Source organism: Lepidochelys kempii, chromosome 3 (assembly GCF_965140265.1).
Source record: "Lepidochelys kempii isolate rLepKem1 chromosome 3, rLepKem1.hap2, whole genome shotgun sequence".
NCBI lineage: Eukaryota > Metazoa > Chordata > Testudines > Cheloniidae > Lepidochelys > Lepidochelys kempii.
The window spans coordinates 86,150,504-86,168,043 of NC_133258.1; the positions used below are offsets into that span (position 1 = coordinate 86,150,504).

At 40.6% G+C, this 17,540-nt stretch overlaps 1 protein-coding gene across 1 annotated transcript in view; it reads right to left on the reverse strand.

Annotated features, from left to right (window-relative positions):
- Positions 1-17,540, reverse strand: part of LAMA4 (laminin subunit alpha 4) — a 158,121-nt gene that overhangs the window by 2,632 nt on the left and 137,949 nt on the right. The window contains exons 28-37 of the mRNA XM_073337097.1: positions 17,139-17,272; positions 15,150-15,314; positions 13,399-13,552; positions 11,118-11,308; positions 8,791-8,980; positions 7,822-7,977; positions 5,964-6,123; positions 4,630-4,760; positions 2,123-2,216; positions 935-1,054 (exon numbers count right to left, since the gene is read on the reverse strand). Coding sequence (XP_073193198.1) covers positions 935-1,054; positions 2,123-2,216; positions 4,630-4,760; positions 5,964-6,123; positions 7,822-7,977; positions 8,791-8,980; positions 11,118-11,308; positions 13,399-13,552; positions 15,150-15,314; positions 17,139-17,272 — 1,495 coding nt within the window. The remainder of the gene's footprint in view (positions 1-934; positions 1,055-2,122; positions 2,217-4,629; positions 4,761-5,963; positions 6,124-7,821; positions 7,978-8,790; positions 8,981-11,117; positions 11,309-13,398; positions 13,553-15,149; positions 15,315-17,138; positions 17,273-17,540) is intronic.

Consider the following 17,540-nt stretch of genomic DNA (forward strand, 5'->3'; position numbering starts at 1 on the left):
TTCAGTTTAGAATTAAAGAGTGAGCAAGCTTGTGCACAAAGCTGTGGTTCCTTTCCGACTCATTTCTTCCCCCTCATAGTGTGGGATGAATGAGAGCATCACACTCTCAAACTACTAATCCAAGATAATGAATATAATAATATAATTGTATTGTTAATGCTATTCTTGATTGACATTCATTGCACAGAGAAATAATGCTCAATGTTACCAAAGAGAAATGCAGATTTTACAGAAAGTGATTTAAAAGTCAAATTACATCCTCTTTTGACTACAGTTTGCATATGAAAGCGCAACAGAGTACTGAATAATGGAAGTAAATATAGTAATCTTGGCCCACACCACACAGATGGTCTGAGTCACAAAGTCACATTAACTGACATCTGTGCATTGGAAATCAACAGTCAGAATAAGAATTTTCATGTCGTATATTCAATGTTCAAGGGAGTTGTTGCTTGGAGGAGTTGGAAGCCTAGCAACGCAAGACCCGGAGACTAAACTATGCGGGAACTAGAATTTCTGTCCCATTGAAAATTTCACATTCCCCCCCTCTACAAAAAGAGTTCATTTCAAATTGGAACAAAAAAAAATCAGAAATGCAGGGATTTTTTTACAGGGCCAGCAAGCCAGCTCTCCAGCTGCCCAGGTGGCTCCCCAAATATCTCCACAGCTGCCTGGAATGTTTAGATTCCATCAAATCAACATTTTCTGATGGAAAACTGTTCTTTCAGAAAATTTTCAACCACCTCTCCTTAAGCTGTCAAATGTGACCAGGACATTAGGTCAGTTCTTCAAAATTTGGGATTATGTGAGGAAAACAGAGAGCACAGAGGAAGGGTGATTTTCACTGTCTAGAAGAAAACTAAACATTTCTGTTTCTGTTTTAAACTGTGTTGGCATTTGGGTACAAAGTTATAACAACACCAACAAGTCTTACCTGGCACACCTCCAACAAACACAGGCTCCCTCTGGTCAACTGCTTTTGGATTTAGAGGTCCTACTACATGGTTTACCTCAGAGTCCACATCGAGCTGCACCACATTAGAGGCTCTAATAACTGGAATGCAAAGCAAAATCTTGTCAAAAAGAGCCCTAATTATAAAATATATCATTTATGCTTTGTATGGGATATGAAGATGTCTATCTGATCTGCTGTATGGTATGGGCTAGATTGTCTATGGCCCTTGTGTAAGCCTCCCTTGGCTTACACAGTGCAGGCCCAGGATGCACTACTGTCCTTGGGCATGGACTGCTTCTTCCATGCAAATTTGCTTTGGGGACTGTAGTGGGGCGGCTGCCCCACTCCATGAGATAAAGGGCTGGAACAGGCCAGAGAGGCTGCACAGACCAGCAGCCAATCAGCAAAGGCCTGTGGAGAGCCAGTAAGGGCAAAGGAAGAGGCAGCCAATCAGGGCTGGGCTGGGTCCTATATAAAGGCTGCCTAGCAAGGGAGGAGGACTGGCTCCTGAGATAAGGAGATAGCACCTTGGCCAGAGCAGTGCTAGGCAGGCTCGGGGGATCAGAGGAGAGCTCTGGCCCAGTTACCTGCCAGGCTGTGGCCCTTGCTAGAAAGGGCTGAGAAGGTGCATGGAGCGAAAGGGCAAGTGGCCCAGGGAAGCTAGGCAGACAAGAGGGGGTGAAGGAGGGCAGAGAGAGGCTGCCGCTAGAGGGTCCCTGGGTCGGGACCCAGAGTAGCGCTGATGGTGGTGAGGGGCTAGACTTTGGGGTTGTGATTGGCCACTGAGGCAGGTTCAAGCTGAAGGACTTTTACCACCCCCCCGGAAGGGGGTGAGACTGGAGTAGTAGACACTGTCGGAGGGCAGTGTCCTGAAGAAGTGGACACCGCTGAGTAGGGCGGTTCCCAAATCAGCAGAGCAGACAATGGGCGAGACACCACATGCAGAGGGCGCTCCGCAGTGGACAAGAGCTAGTTCCCAGAGCAACCGACAGGAGGCGCCAGCGGTGGTGAGTTGTGATCCTGTTACAGGGACCTTTCATCCCAAATGCTGGTGAGTTGAAGGCATGATCCCTACTCCCTCTGCTCTGACCCATGAGAATGGACAACCATGGAGGGAGGATCAGGTTCCATGACCCTTCTCAGTGGTAAGATCCGAGATTTACTCACCTGCAATTCTGTGCCACATGCCATCACAGAGACTTTGTTTTGGTGTAACTGAGGTTGAAAAGTGTCTGATTCCATTATTCAGTTTCACTATAACCTGGAGAAAAACCAATGTAATTCATACTGTAAAATTTTTTCTTTATTCCATGCCCATCACTTCCCTCCCCGCTCCCTTTTTTTCCACCTTGTTGCACTAAAGCTAGGTTCCCAATTTTGACTTTTATAAATTTAAAAGTGATTGAACCAATTTCCTTTACACTAATTCTTAAGAGATCTTTAAAATGAACCACATTTTAAGCTTCTAACTTCAGCAGTTTTTGCAACATTTGTGTTCTGAACACAGGGAAAGATTTTTGTTTTGTTTTTTACCCTCAGTTAAAAAAGAATATACCTCAACCAATTTCACTCAGATTTCCAGAACTACAGCCTTATTGATTATTTTTGTATTGCTTAGTACTGCACAAACACTTAGTAAGTGATAGTCTCTGCCCTGAAGAGCCTACAATCTAAACAGAGAAGACAGACAAAGGGTAGGAGAAAAGAAGTATTGTTCTCTCCATTTTATAGATGGGGAATCAAGGCATAGAGAGCTTAAGTGAACTGTCTAAGATCACAAAGGACATTTGTGGCAGAGCTAGGAACTGAACCCAATTCTCCTGAGTTCAGTGCCTTAATTGCAAGACCATCTTTCCCCATAAAGACTGCAACAGCAGTTGTGGAGCAGCTCTGTCTGTGGCAGAGTGCAAGATTCCTTCTGAGGACTCACAACTCATGCACATACAGCCCATTTACTTGGGCTGTGCAAAGATCCAGAAATTAGCCCTTAGGGTATGTCTACGCTGCAAATGGCGGTGTATTTGTAGCTCAGGTAGACATACATGCACTAGTTTTCATCAAGCTAGTACACTAAAATGACAGTATAGCCACAGTGGCATGGGCAGCAGCTTGGGCTAACTTCCTGAGTACATACCTAAGTTCTTGGATCAGATTGTACTTGGGCAGCTAGCCTGAGCAGCTGTGGTCACACTGCTATTTTTAGTGTATTAGCTCAATCAAAGCTAGTGCATGTATGTCTACCTGAGCTGGAAATTACACCTCCATTGGAGTGTAGATGTACACATATAATATTCACAGGTTGGCCACTGAAAATGATTAAAAGAAATCACTCAGCTTTCATTGTAGAGGAAATGCCAGTGATAATTAGGGAACATTTTAATTTTTCTCTGGAGGCTATCAACATAAGAAACTGCAATAAGCCTCCTTCTCTTTTTACTTCCACTTGGCCTTGGCCAAGTTTATGGGCATCACTAGCAAAATCAAATACAAAAGACTTGGGGAAAGGGTCTACTGGCCTAATAAAAGTGGTCAGGTGAGCTGATGGTGGTGAACTAAGATGGTTGACTGTTTAAACGTAAGTGAAAAGGGCTGGCCATTCTGGTTTATCTCCTGTAGAAGTGTCTGTCAATAAACGAAACAGAAAGCAATTCTCAAAAAAAAGAGCATTGACTGTGATTAAAGAAAATCACATCAGAAGTATACATCAATTTGCTAAGGGGGTAACTGCATGACCATTTTGATGAGGGGAAGGGATCTATACTTACCTATGCCTTTCCCTACCCCATCTTATCTGTGACTCTCATCTATATTATATGCATAGTAAAGATCACACTGGACCAGTCATGTATAGATCTATAGGTTAACAGTGCCATGACAGCAACATCATATGCAGCTGCAAAAGGCTCAGAGGTTAATGTCCCCTGTTAATTTATAAAGATCAAAACTTGTTACAGCTCTAGCCTCCATGCCTCAGTTTCCTATCTTAAAAGTGGGAGAAATGATTCTTTCTCCAAACACTTGTCTATTTGGGAGCCTCTCTTAGTGTGTATGTATATATATGTGTATATACACCCACACTAGCATTTAGCAGTGTTGGTTGGGGTCTCCAGGTGTTACTGTAATACAAACAACAAGCAATAATAGCAACAACTATTAATCTCAAACCCATTGTTTTCAATTTATAGTTTCCAAAACCCTGGGGGGGGGGCTCTGATTATCAGCCCAAGAATCAGGTGGGAGAACCCCTCAACGTGTCTGCTAAAAAAAAGATTAGTACAACTCAGATGTCTCTTTTAACATGCAGTAAATAAAAATGTATTAACTTACCAAGAAAATGAAATCAAGTCACCTTCCTTGTAACTGTTATACATTTTTAATATGCAGATGAAAGCAGCACCAAAGTGTCAGTGTTCCTCTTCCCTTTCATCTGTACATTAAATATTAATTGTTGTTGCCAATAAAGTGATTTGATATTGGCTGATAAATATTTATGTACATTAACAGAAGTATCTGGGTTGTGCTTAACCTCTTCTTGTTTAATGGGGTAATATATTTAGGAAAGAAAGATTCAAAGAATAGTGAGTTTGTTAGACAAAAGCTGCATGTAGCATTGAATCCAAGTACATTGGAAAGAACAAGGCATAACAGTTAAGAAAATGTGACCTTCCTTATACCTGTCCTTGTTTCATGTGCATATTCAGGTACTCCCCATTCACACTGTGACAATGCATTAGGATTCCTGAAGTGCTTCGGGGGCGTATTTCAAAAACAACTTCAAATTTCAGGCCTAAACTGAAGGATTCATCTGAAGGGAGAAAAGTGAACAGTCGCACAATGTCATTTCTGTACCCAGATTAATTGTGAAACTGGACATCTACTGTATTGCAGCGTACAGTTCTAATGCTGACTTCTGGTTTTAATATTGTTACAAATATTTTAGTCTTGAAGATCCTTTTTGACAGCAAAAGGGAAAGTAGAAAATTGAGACCTTCTAGGCCATTTTGCTGCCAGGGGATTATGCTCCCCTCATACAGCCTCCTCGTGTAAAATTGTCTTGGAGTGAAATTCTGCGGTTCTAACTCAGGCCATGTCTATACGTACAATCCTGCAGCAGCATAGCTCTACTGATACAACCGTACCTCTGCAGTGCGTCTGGTGAAGACACTCTATTCCGACAGAAGAGAGCTCTCCCCTTTACATAAACACCCACCTCCACGGGCGGCATAAGCTACGTCTGTGGGAGAAGCTCTTCTGCCAACATAGCGCAGTGCACACGAGTACTTATGTCTGTAACTTATATCACTGAGGGGGGTGGAATATTCAGACCCCCTGAATGACATACATTTTGCCAACTTAGGCTGCAGTGTAGACATAGCCTCAGGGAGTGGGAGTTTTGCCTGAGTAGAGAATGCAGGATTCAGTAGCACTAACCCCCTCCTCCAACCCTGCGGCAGTCCATGGAGCAGATCAGAAACAGCCAGCAGTCCCTCCTACTATTCTCTTGAGGTGTTGTGTCCCAGCTTCATCCTCTGCTTGGTCTACTGCCTATTAGGCACAACTTGTCCTAAGATACTTCCAAGAACAGAATACTGTTCCATAGCCTTAAATAACTTAAACTATTTTATTATACATACTGCTAACTTCCTTCATGACATACAGGAAATCTTTTCATATGCCTTTTGAGTTAAGTATTTTGTCACTTAAAAATTCAGGGGCAGATCCTCAGCTGGTGTGGATTGTTTTAGCTCCAATGAGTCTTTAAGAATTTACACTTCCCCATCATGAGAAGAAATTTGACACTAGTTAACTTGTAAAATATCATTGTTCCTACATACTGACATTCTCCACACCAACATTAGGTAAAGGATATATCGTGTTGTTGAATTGATGTCTCATGACTCCCTGCACAGTGATTAAATTAAAAAAAATTCTGCAGCTAGATAGAGATGTGAAGTACAGTAAATACTCCAGTCTTATTATTGGATACGTTTGTTCAGTTACACATTACCAAGAATTACATATCCTCCTTCTGATGAAAAGTATGTTCCTGCTTCTGATGGGCCTTCAAAGCAAGGAGTCACACTGAATGTCTGAGAAGCAGAAGTGATTGATCTTCCGTTGAGCTGTAAATTGCTGAGACAACCATTAAAACTGTAGACTGAGTTAATCTGAGGAAACAAAGTGAGCGATTATTAAGTAAAATGCCACTGGAAGGAAAGCAAGTCTTTCGTCTTTCCCTTTTGATTCAGAGCTCTAGCTGGGGTTGTTTATGAATTCTTGGCCTCTGTTTCTCTATTGCACCATTTGTGCACTAGGTAGGGAAAAGGGAAGCGTGGAGGTATGGGAAGGGACTTTAAACTACCTTTGTGCTCCTCTTACTCTGGGTCCTGCCTGTTCCCTGGTGTCAGTCAGACCAACCTCAGATAAGAGCTAACTTGTGCTCTCATGGCCTTCTCTGAGCTTTGGAAAACAAAATAGATGGAGCGCAGCAGCAGGGCTCTAGCCACACCCTCTCCCATCCGGGTGAGGACAGGGCTCTACACGCCATGGGTGGCAGAGCTACTACCTTGGTATGTGCACCCAAGGATTCCCCAGGAGGAATCCTGGTTACTTCAGGTTTTGCTTTGTCACGTTTTTGCTCTTCAGCATCCTCCAATGTGTCTCCAATGTGCAGGGCAGACTCTTGGCCTTCATGTACCTATGTAAAGCTCTCAGGTATCTGAGCCAACACAAGTGAAAATCACTGCCTGCTTAAAACCTTCACAATTGACATGTATATTGGAGACCTTTATTCTTTATTGCTGCGACTAACAATCAACAAAATGTCTTTGTCTTAGCTTTCCCTTAGTAAGGTCTGCACCCATCTACACATCCACCACACCCTCCTACCCAAATTATTAAAAGAAGCAAATACAAAAATCCTCAAAGCCAAGCTATTTTATTGCCATCTGAGAAGGAAGAAAGTGAAGGAGGGCATGTTATTGATATCTCTAGTTTTTACAGCATTAAGGAGGCTTTCAGATACAATGGTGATGGGGGGGCATAGAGATTATATTAGATTATACAAAAGTGACAAATTTGGTTATAATCTATGACATGCTTACAAGAGTTCGCAGGGTTTCGCAGCACACTTGGTCCTTTTGTCACTGAATAGGCTGGGGTGATGCATTTTTGCCAGATTGCACTGCCTGTTCCCTTTTTTTTGTTTATGAGGAAGCAGATTTGAATAAATGGCAAAACAGTTTCCCTATTCTCTCACCCCTGGAAGCACACACATTCTTTGTATTGTACGTAGAGTTTATCTTAGGCAAATGGGAATAATTTCTGTGGGAGTCCCTTGTTAAAATGTTAGCAGCCTTCCCTGGTGTAATTCTTCTATTAAGTAGTGCTGTTTTGCTGTGTAACTTCTTTAGAAGGAAAACAAATAAATCCTAATCCTTTTCTGTGGAGAAGCATCTTTGAGCCACTCTGCAGTTTCAAAGCAGCCCTAAAGCCAGTTAAAATAGCCATGTGAGAGGGATCATCCCATTTTAGAGGGATCTTCCAGTGATGCAGAGCTGGCAGAATGATTTCTATGCCATTTTCTCCATTCAGTCTGCATAGTGGGCATGGACAGAGGAAAGGGGTGTGACTGCTACTTCTGTGGTCCTTCGTGATCCTTGACTGACATAATGATAGCTCAGCTGTTTTAGGTTTTGCTGCAGGTCCAGCCCAGTACATCCCCAGCCCAGGATCCAGGAACACAGTGGTGGTTTAAACCAACCTTTCACCCCTGCCTCTGATTTGTGCTGTGTGGTCTTCACCTACGCCTGAGGATTGGGGCAAAAAATGTACATTAGTAATTTCAGACATAATGTCTATTTTACCTGGATATTTTTTACAGCTTTTCCTGGAGCCACACCCCCTATATAAAGCGGTCCACTGACTTGCCATGTATTATCAACAGAAGGAAGACTTTCTTCCAATACTCGGAGACCATCAATTATCAAACGGCCAGTATCTTTTTCCCGAACAAATATCACCTTGAAAGGGAGAAAATTTGTTCAGTGACAATTTTAACTATTGAGGCAGATGATAATGAAACTGCTGAGGAAACATCACTGTATAGCAGAAGAAGATGAGAACATGAGATAACAGGATATTAGAGAAGACTGATTCAAAATTTACAAGTCAGCTGCACACTGGCTGTATTTAAACTGTTAATCTTCTCTGTTGGACAACCGTTTCCTCCAACATATAAGGCTGGTAATGAAACTTTTGTCTTAACATTTTAAAAACAAAATAGAATATTGTATATAGCCAAAATATTTACAGAGACAAGGTGAGTGAGGTAATTTTTTTTTTTGGGACCTCACCCACCTTGTTTCCCTAATATTCCAGGACCAGCATGGCTACAACAATGCAAAGAAGATATTTATACACACACACACATATATATATATTGTGAATATATTTTGTTCACATTTAAGGTGCCCTCCCTGCTCCTCTGTCTCAATACTGCTTCAGATCACACAGCCTTCTCTTCCAGCTCTAAGCCTTTCCAAACCTTGCTTGGCCTCATTGTTCTGATCAGCTCTGCCTCTTCCACATGGCTGCATGTATGGAAAACAGCTGGATTACTGTAACTGACTAAACTCCTTAGTCCCCAGTTAATGACTTGCCAAAATACTCAGATCTACATGGTGGATTTTAAAACATTAGCATATAGGCAAGTGTACGTGGTTATGGACAAAGACTGACATCCCAATGGAAATGAGTTGTCAGATCAGAAGATGCTCTACTATGGTTTCCTGACGCATGTATCATCATAACATCAATCACTTTCTTCAACTTACATTGTGCCAAAGCCCATCATTGTACTTCTCTTGGCTTTTAATCCTTAGTTTCTGATGACCAACATTAAACATAAAAATCAGCCGGCCATGGGCAACAAAAAGGGTGATGAAGTTGTTTTCCTCTTGATCAGAGGCATAAAAGATCATTCCATGGGATGAGTGAGTTTTCAGACTAATGGAGAACTGTGATCTGTCAAATAAAAACATGTCATTTTAGTAACAGAGCAGATGTAAACTGACTGAAGTCACCATGCAGAGACAGGAGAATTGAGATCTGTTCCCTTATGCCAGAGAATGTATTCCTTGTTTATGCAAATTATGTTTTAGATGTATATTCTATATGGTTGTTTGAATAGGAGGCAGAACTGATACCAAGTAGAGGAAAATCCATCTCACAAAGAACTAATCTTTTGAAAACTAAATCCTAGGGAGTGAATAAAAAATACAGATCAATCACGAAGAAGTGTATATGCATTTTTTACATGCTGTGACAGAGTGCTGGGCTACAGTAGCTGATCCAGCACTCTGATCCCTGCAAGGTAAATCAGTTGCCCCGCACACACCTGAATATGGGGAACTGTGTCAACTTGATAGATTGAGGCTAGGTGGGAGAGAGTGAAAAGCTAATTACCTCATTAACTCAGAAGGGACCAAGGCACAGGAAGAAAGTACGAAAAGGGGACAAGAAAGGAAAAGAGCTGTAGGCTGGTAGAGCCAAGGCCCCAGGAGGTCTCTCCCCTGCAGGGCTCAGAAGCCTTAGAGTCCCAGGATATTTGTAAAGCTGCTGTACAATCTGCAAAGATGGTGGATGTGAATTTTATAAATAAAATCACTGTGTGTTTCACCTGAAGAAAGTCTCCAAATTGTTTGTTTGGAAAGAGGCCGGAGTGGACTATGCCCTGCCATATCCCCGCAGTATTAAAACAGAAGGTCTAATTGCCACAGTACTTAAAATGTCATCTAGGGCTCCCAATATGGCAAGGACCGGAGAGTTAGTATAGTGGAGGCCTGAGTGTTCACTAGTCCGATCCTTTATGTTACAGCAGTGGTGGTGCTGAGTTCCTGCACGCTCGCACTTCTCATTTAGTCCAAGGTTTAGCTTGGCACCTCTCAGGATTTTCTGTCAGATTTGTTGAAATGCTTAATATCATATACACTCACCCACAAGGAAATATTTTAAAATGTCAAAGTCATGGGTATTTTTAATCAACATTAAAATCATGAAACCTATGACTTCCGTGTTCATTTTTTTATTAATACATTAATAAACAAATGCAGCATTAGGGAGGAATAGAAATTGGGTTCTTTTTTGTTATCTGTCTCACATGTACTACACTTTGAACTTCATCAAGGTTACAATAGTTGTTTGTAAAATACTGTATTGAAGCAAAACAAATTCAATGGTTTCATTGTGATTCAGTAAATGCCATTCTTGCCTCTGAGCCAGTGCTACAGTATGTTTAGGGGCCACTGTGTTGTTGAATCTGATGGTTTTTGCATAAACATTAAACCAAGATTCTGATCCTTTGTGTTCAATAGACTATCATATGGCACTTTCTGTGAGAGTATGAGCATTAAATATCTTTGTTATGCAGACCAAATGAACCATATGTAGGGAATTACCTTCATTACAATTCCACTGCTGTTTGACTAGGACATGGTATCCTTTGCTTCATGTCCTAATCCACTTTGCAGTGCTGCTAGACAGCTGCCATGTTCCACCCAAGAGGTGACTGTACTTCAGTGGCTGGGGAAGTGATTGGTATATAAATATGTTCATTTCAGGCCATGCAGTTCTCCCTGATGTCATTATTGCTTATGTGTGCAAAGAGAGAGTTTGATATTGCCTGTGGTTGGATGTGTGCTTTTGGAGGGATTCGTTATGTAAATATATGATATTGTAATAGTATTAATACTGAGTCAAATCCTGCATTTCTTACTCAGGCTAGGCTTCCATAGAAGTAAATGGGCATTTTTGCTGCGTATTGATTGAGTCAGGACTGCAGGCTTTGGCCTGTGTCTTTTTGCATTGTGATATGGGAGGGATGTAGCTGGCTTGCTCAGAGGTTTAATATATTATTATTAGCAGTATTATTGCACTAGCATCCAAATTGCAATAAGTGCCATACAAGCAGCTAGGGAGGCACAATTTCTCAAGACACAAAGCAGATGAAGAGCCCATGACAGGGATACAGCATATAAGCACAATAACAAAGGTAATGGCAGCAAACACATCTTGTTAGTTCAAAGTTCTTTGTTTGTTTCCATGGCTCTTTTCCCTGAGAGTAAATTGTTTTTATTTCTCAGGTCACTATGTGATGCTTTACCTGTCACTGAAATTCTTTGGTATGTGGTCAAACTCTTGCCGGCTGTTTGCTATTCCTCCAAACTGGTTTGCATGTTCAATTGCCGTGGGGTTCTTGGACAACTGGCAGTCAGGGTCTCTTTGCACACTCATTTCTTGATCTAAATTTTTGAGGCCAGTTGCCTTTGAAGTTCTTTCTTTTTCTCTTCCCACCTTCATACAAAGAAAGCCATTACATAAGTGTTTAAAGTGGGTGTGCATATGACGAGCAGCGACAATACTGTTACAATACAATATTACCAATACTGGCAGGTGATATTTTGCATTGCTTATAAAAATATCTGGAGTTGTTCCAAATCTAATCAATATAGCTGTCCCCAAACAATTCTATTGTATTTAATTTTCAGCTCCATGCCCACCACTGATGCAGAGAAACACAGAATTTCTAACTGCTTAGCCAACATATAATGGCAATTCAGTTCTTATGAATTTGCCTGAGCCCATTGTGGTGGTCTTCCCCCCCTTTTAAGGATGTGAGCTCTGCTGCAATTCAGCATAGCATAGCACAGGGACCTACAACCTTTGGCATGAGGCCCGTCAGTGAAAGCCACTGGTGGTCCGGGATGGTTTGTTTACCTGCAGCATCCACAGGTTTGGCCGATCGCAGCTCCTACTGGCCAATGGGAGCTACGGGAAGCGGTGCGGGCCGAGGGATACTGGATTAAGGTTGACACTCATTTACACCAATGCAAGTTGACTATACTTAATGGAGTTGCATGGATGTAGCTGAGAGCAAAAATTAGCTCACTGCTTTAAGACTAAAGACGAAACAGAAGGGGGAACGTTCTGTCACACTTTTTAGGAGACCTCAAATTTTGTTTTCCAATTCTACTAATGAGGAAAGAATGATATGACTGTTTCCTGAAGCTGTGGCAAATGCAGCCCTGTAAGTGTCCAGCAATAGAAAAAAGAAAAGGAGTACTTGTGGCACCTTAGAGACTAACAAATTTATTTGAGCATAAGCTTTGTTGAGCTACAGCTCGCTTCATCGGATACATTCAGTGGAAAATACAGTGGTGAGATTTATATACATAGAGAACATGAAACAATGGGTGTTACCATACACACTGTAAGGAGAGTGATCACTTAAGGTGAGCTATTACCAGCGGGGGCGAGGGGGACCTTTTGTAGTGATAATCAAGGTGGGCCATTTCCAGCAGTTAACAAGAACGCCTGAGGAACAGTGGGGGTAGGGGGTGGGGGAAATAAACATGGGGAAATAGTTTTACTTTGTGTAATGACCCATCCACCCCCAGTCTCTATTCAAGCCTAAGTTAATTGTATCCACTTTGCAAATTAATTCCAATTCAGCAGTCTCATGTTGGAGTCTGGTTTTGAAGTTTTTTTGTTGAAGAATTGCAACTTTTAGGTCTGTAATTGAGTGACCAAAGAGATTGAAGTGTTCTCCAACTGGTTTTTGAATGTTATAATTCTTGACATCTGATTTGTGTCCATTTATTCTTTTACGTAGAGACTGTCCAGTTTGGCGAATGTACATGGCAGAGGGGCATTGCCAGCACATGATGGCATATATCACATTGGTAGATGTGCAGGTGAACGAGCCTCTGATAGTGTGGCTGATGTGATTAGGCCCTATGATGGTGTCCCCAACAGAAAAGTTACAGTGGATTGTCCTTTTACTTTTGTTATAAAATCAAACACCCCCTCCCCCCAAACCCTAACAACCCCAAACAAAAACGAGCAAATTATACAACTGACACCCTTTTTGATCCTTTGGCTAAGAGATCAAGTGTAGTATCTGATAAGTTCTTGTTGGGAGAACTTGCAGAGGGTTGGATTTGATATGTTCTTTCCCATCTATAACTACTATAATACTATGATGCTCTGACTTTTACTACATCTTTCTGTATATCTCCTTTCCCCAGATAAACCATTGGGTTAGGCATAAAGAAGTCATTTTCATTAGCAGGTAAAAGCATCAGTAGCTGGTAGAGCATTTTAAAAGTCTCTTTTAAAAATGGGTGAAACTATAATGAAAAAAGTCTTTGATGAATCTTGGAATCTGCAAAATGAGATCATCTGTTTGAAATTATGAAATATTCAAAGGGGCCATGTCCCATCCTCGAAATATTCAAAGGGGCCATGTCCCATCCTCTGTTGTTTTTCAGATGTGTCTTGGAACCATAAAAAATCTGGCCAGCCTAGGATCATGAGGCAGTATATGTGGACTTTGGCAAACTGTAAATTGATTTCAGAGTAGTCACAAGTCAGACAGTGCTAACCTTTTTATTATGGCTTCCTTTGGCTTTTGAAGAGTTCTTTCCTTTCTTATGGAGAAGGGCAACTGGAGGGGAGTCAACAGGGCATCCATAAAGAGAAGTTCGCACTTTCTCAGGGTACCGCTGGAAATCTTCCACTTCAACCTCTCGATCCAACCTGTGTTTCAAAGAGGGGATAATGTGAAGAATAACTGACTGAGGTGTAGCAAAAATAGCTTTTTAAAAATAGAATGGAAAAATAATTAATGTATCCAAATTAAGCTAGTATAAAATATATAATTTTTTCACTTATCACCAGGACAACCACAGAGATCTTCTTATTGTGTTGAGAGTTGTCACTTTGGATGGGCTATTACCAGCAGGAGAGTGAGTTTGTGTGTGGGGGGGTGGAGGGTGAGAGAACCTGGATTTGTGCTGGAAATGGCCCAACTTGATGATCACTTTAGATAAGCTATTACCAGCAGGACAGTGGGGTGGGAGGAGGTATTGTTTTATGATCTCTGTGTGTATATAAAGTCTGCTGCAGTTTCCACGGTATGCATCCGATGAAGTGAGCTGTAGCTCACGAAAGCTCATGCTCAAATAAATTGGTTAGTCTCTAAGGTGCCACAAGTACTCCTTTTCTTATTATAAGTGAAATTTTAGAGAGCTCTGTGACTTCAAATCATGGGGAAAAAGTTGGGCTCGTTGTGTGTATATATAACATTTTGCCCAGAATAAGGGGAGTGGATAGTTGTGCTGACCCAGAAGCAGACTGACCTTGCTCCATTGGGGTTCAATCTGGAAGGACCAATTCTGCTCTGCACATTGCCCAGGTGAGTTGCCTGATGTGCATCGGGGAATGGAGATAAAGTTCTACCTCTTCCTACCAGTGCAAGAGGAGGCGTAACTGTTCTGTTCTGTCCCCTCCTTGGACTGTGACCTGCGGTGGGTGGCTAGTGCAGGGCAAAAAGCAATCTTGCTCTAACTGATACACCCATCAGTCCAATTTCCCTGTATGAATCACCGTCTTGATAATCTGATATTTGGAAAATAAATCTGACTACATTTAAGTTCATAGTTACTAGAGGGTGGGTGCACACACACAAAACACTCTCCCAGCTGGCATTAGTTGGTATTCTTCTTGGCAGTCTCAGCAGAGGGGATGAACAACCCTCTCACCCACACACAGATGGTCCTTCGAGGCTAGCACAGTGGTGGGACAATATGTGCAGTTTGCTCAGCATCTGCCTGTCTTATATCTATGCTGTTCATAAACAAAGGATTTCAGTCTGCAGGACTCTCAATCTGGCACCATTAACCAGCAATACATTTCAGAAAAAAAATTGAAATAGGAACATTTTAGAAAATGATTTAGATCCACCATGCCTAATCATTTCAACAAGACCAAACTCCCAGCTTGGAGGCTTTGTGAGACACTGTCATATCCTTTTATTACAAAGGCAGAGCTGTAAATTATATTATACAAATGTAAATTATTCTGCAAATTACACATTGCACCAAAGTAATTAGCAAGTATGGTAATGGCTGATTTACCTCAATAGTTATTTCCACTTCAACAGTTTTTTAATGTAGAAGGGCAGTTCTGAGGCATTTCATAGTAAATTAAAGAAAAAGGTGTTTGTATACATTGGGTAACTCCACGAAATAAGGTAAAATATTTCATCGTGAAAATAAGCAGTTCTCGTTGGTATTTATTTTCTATGCTGTCAGACACAGACTGTTTGATGTGTACTGTTGTGGATGTTACCTACCTGATGAAGTAGGCGTTGCTTATACACCCAGTGAAATTGGCATATTGAGTACTGATGGGAGAGCCACCAAAGTAGAACTTCTTGGCACTTGCAGGCTTTTGCTCTGTTTTGTCTCTAGCTGGATTCTTTTTGCTATGTTTTTTGTCATCTACTATCAGCTCGTATCTGCAAAGAGAAATATTCCTTTTCACAAACTGATTTTGAAAGAGCTTATTCAGAGTTATTACACAGTGTGTTATGTATGCCAGTGTTCCCATAATGCTGAACTCAGCGTCTGATTCCCTAAATAGCAATATCAGAAGACAACCTATTTCCTTCCAGCTATGCAATAAATGGCGGTGGAATTAGCCAGCGTGGTAGCTTGGAGTCCAATGACCAAAAGCTCCAGTGAGATCTTTGAGATACTCCAGATATTCAGAAAGCCACAGTACACTATGGCTAAGACTAAATAAACTAATTGATCTCAAGTGAAAGGATGGAACAGTATATGGAAAAGTGAGATACCATACACACACCATATCACTTTGGTGTTTAAGATGATATTGTATTGCTTCAGCGTAATCAAATCTCATTCTGCAGCATGAAAACTAATTGCAGCAGAAGTCAGGAAAGATTTCACCTCTCTAATGCCAGACTGCCTATATTTGGAGCTTCTGATTCAGGCTAGGAAGGGTTAAATATTTATTGGTAAATGTCAATAAGCATTGATTTCACCATACACAGACAGACCGACTTAAAAATGTTTCCATCTGTAATAACTGAAATTTACAGATAGACAAAGTAAGAAGAATGCAGCTTGAGAACTCATTAGAATTTGGTTTAAGGCTTTTTACTTTGTATATTTTGATATGATGTTGACAATTTGTGTTTCAGTGGTTATAAAACTTTAACTTTTTGAATCTCAGTGTTGACTATCATTAAACAATTGTTGACTGAGCCCGCCATAGTCTGACCCTTCATAATTTTCCACAACTGTGAACATTTAAATTGATAAAAATAAAAAGGTGCTTAAAATAAACATTGATATTATGTTAAAATTATAAAAAAATCATCAAATTCTGCCAATTCTAGATATTGATCAATATCAAAAGAAGAATACTGGATCAAACAGATCTAGGTTCTGATCTGGTATGACAGATCCTGAGGTCAAAATGCTCACTGTAGTATGTCAGTCCTCATGATGACTATTTCAGGGCTAAAGTTTCAAAATGTGACCTGTGCTCACACGTAATTTCGAGAACAATTTTTCTTAAATGCCATAATAAATTACAGAGATCACACATGAAAACCTCCATTTAATGCACAAAAACTGTGCAGGTGAGAGCACAAAGTATGTGTGCAACGATTTCCTCTCACAGAGTTGCATATGCACATATGAAGACCAGGAGGAAGACTTTTGGATAATTTGGCTTTCAAATTACAAAAGATTATTATTATTTTTTTTAATACTTAAAGTACAATGATGAAATAAAACCTTCAGGGAAAATGTTTCAAGTTTTATAAAAAGTGGATGTGTAGACTCACTCACTGCTGTCAGGAATCCAGCATATTTTTGTCAATGCTAAAAATATGAACTTGTTTCCCCATATACTGTATAATGACTTTTTTGCATAAAGATACCTTGGTTAATTTAAGTTTCTACTTTGTTTTAACTAAGCAAAGCAATCACCCCTTCTTTAGAATTAATCACATCAGTTTTATTAAGGTGCTTTTACAGGTGAGTACAAAAAAGTCAATAAAATTTACAAGAATATTTTTTTCAGAATCTTAGTGAAAAGACCCATCTCCAGGCCATGATTCAGCCATTTGGATTTTGGGCTTGTGTTTTTTAACTAAAAAAGTGATAATCCCTTGAAATAGGACATGGCTGTGAGAAAAGCTCCTAAAGTAGGGGCTTTGCAATCGCAACATTAAAAGACATTATGTACATAAAAGAGCTACATATCATACACTATATGTGGTAAAATCAAAGATATTGAACAGCTTTACCTTTCCTGTGAGACAGAGGTAATGATAAAATGGGTTTTGCCATCATTGTAGCGTGTCTCTTTTGACTGAACTTCAGTTCCCATAGCATTTAAAACCACAGCACCATGATTCATAGAGATGGAGAACATATCTGGCTGAAACACAAAGAAAAACTTGTTTCAGGAGCAGGTTTAATACAAAAAGCTTTAAAAGTTACATGAGTTTTCCTTTAATATTTATTTTTCCTTTTTGCTAGTTAGCGATGTGTATTATTGCCATTCCCCCCTGGGTTTTAAGTGTGTGCAGAGCATGGCCGGTGAGAAGTGAGACATTCTTTTTATATTAATGTCACCCTTTAAACTGCAATACTCTGAGGTCTGGTACCTGATTATTTCCCCCTTATCTATCACACATGCTCCATCA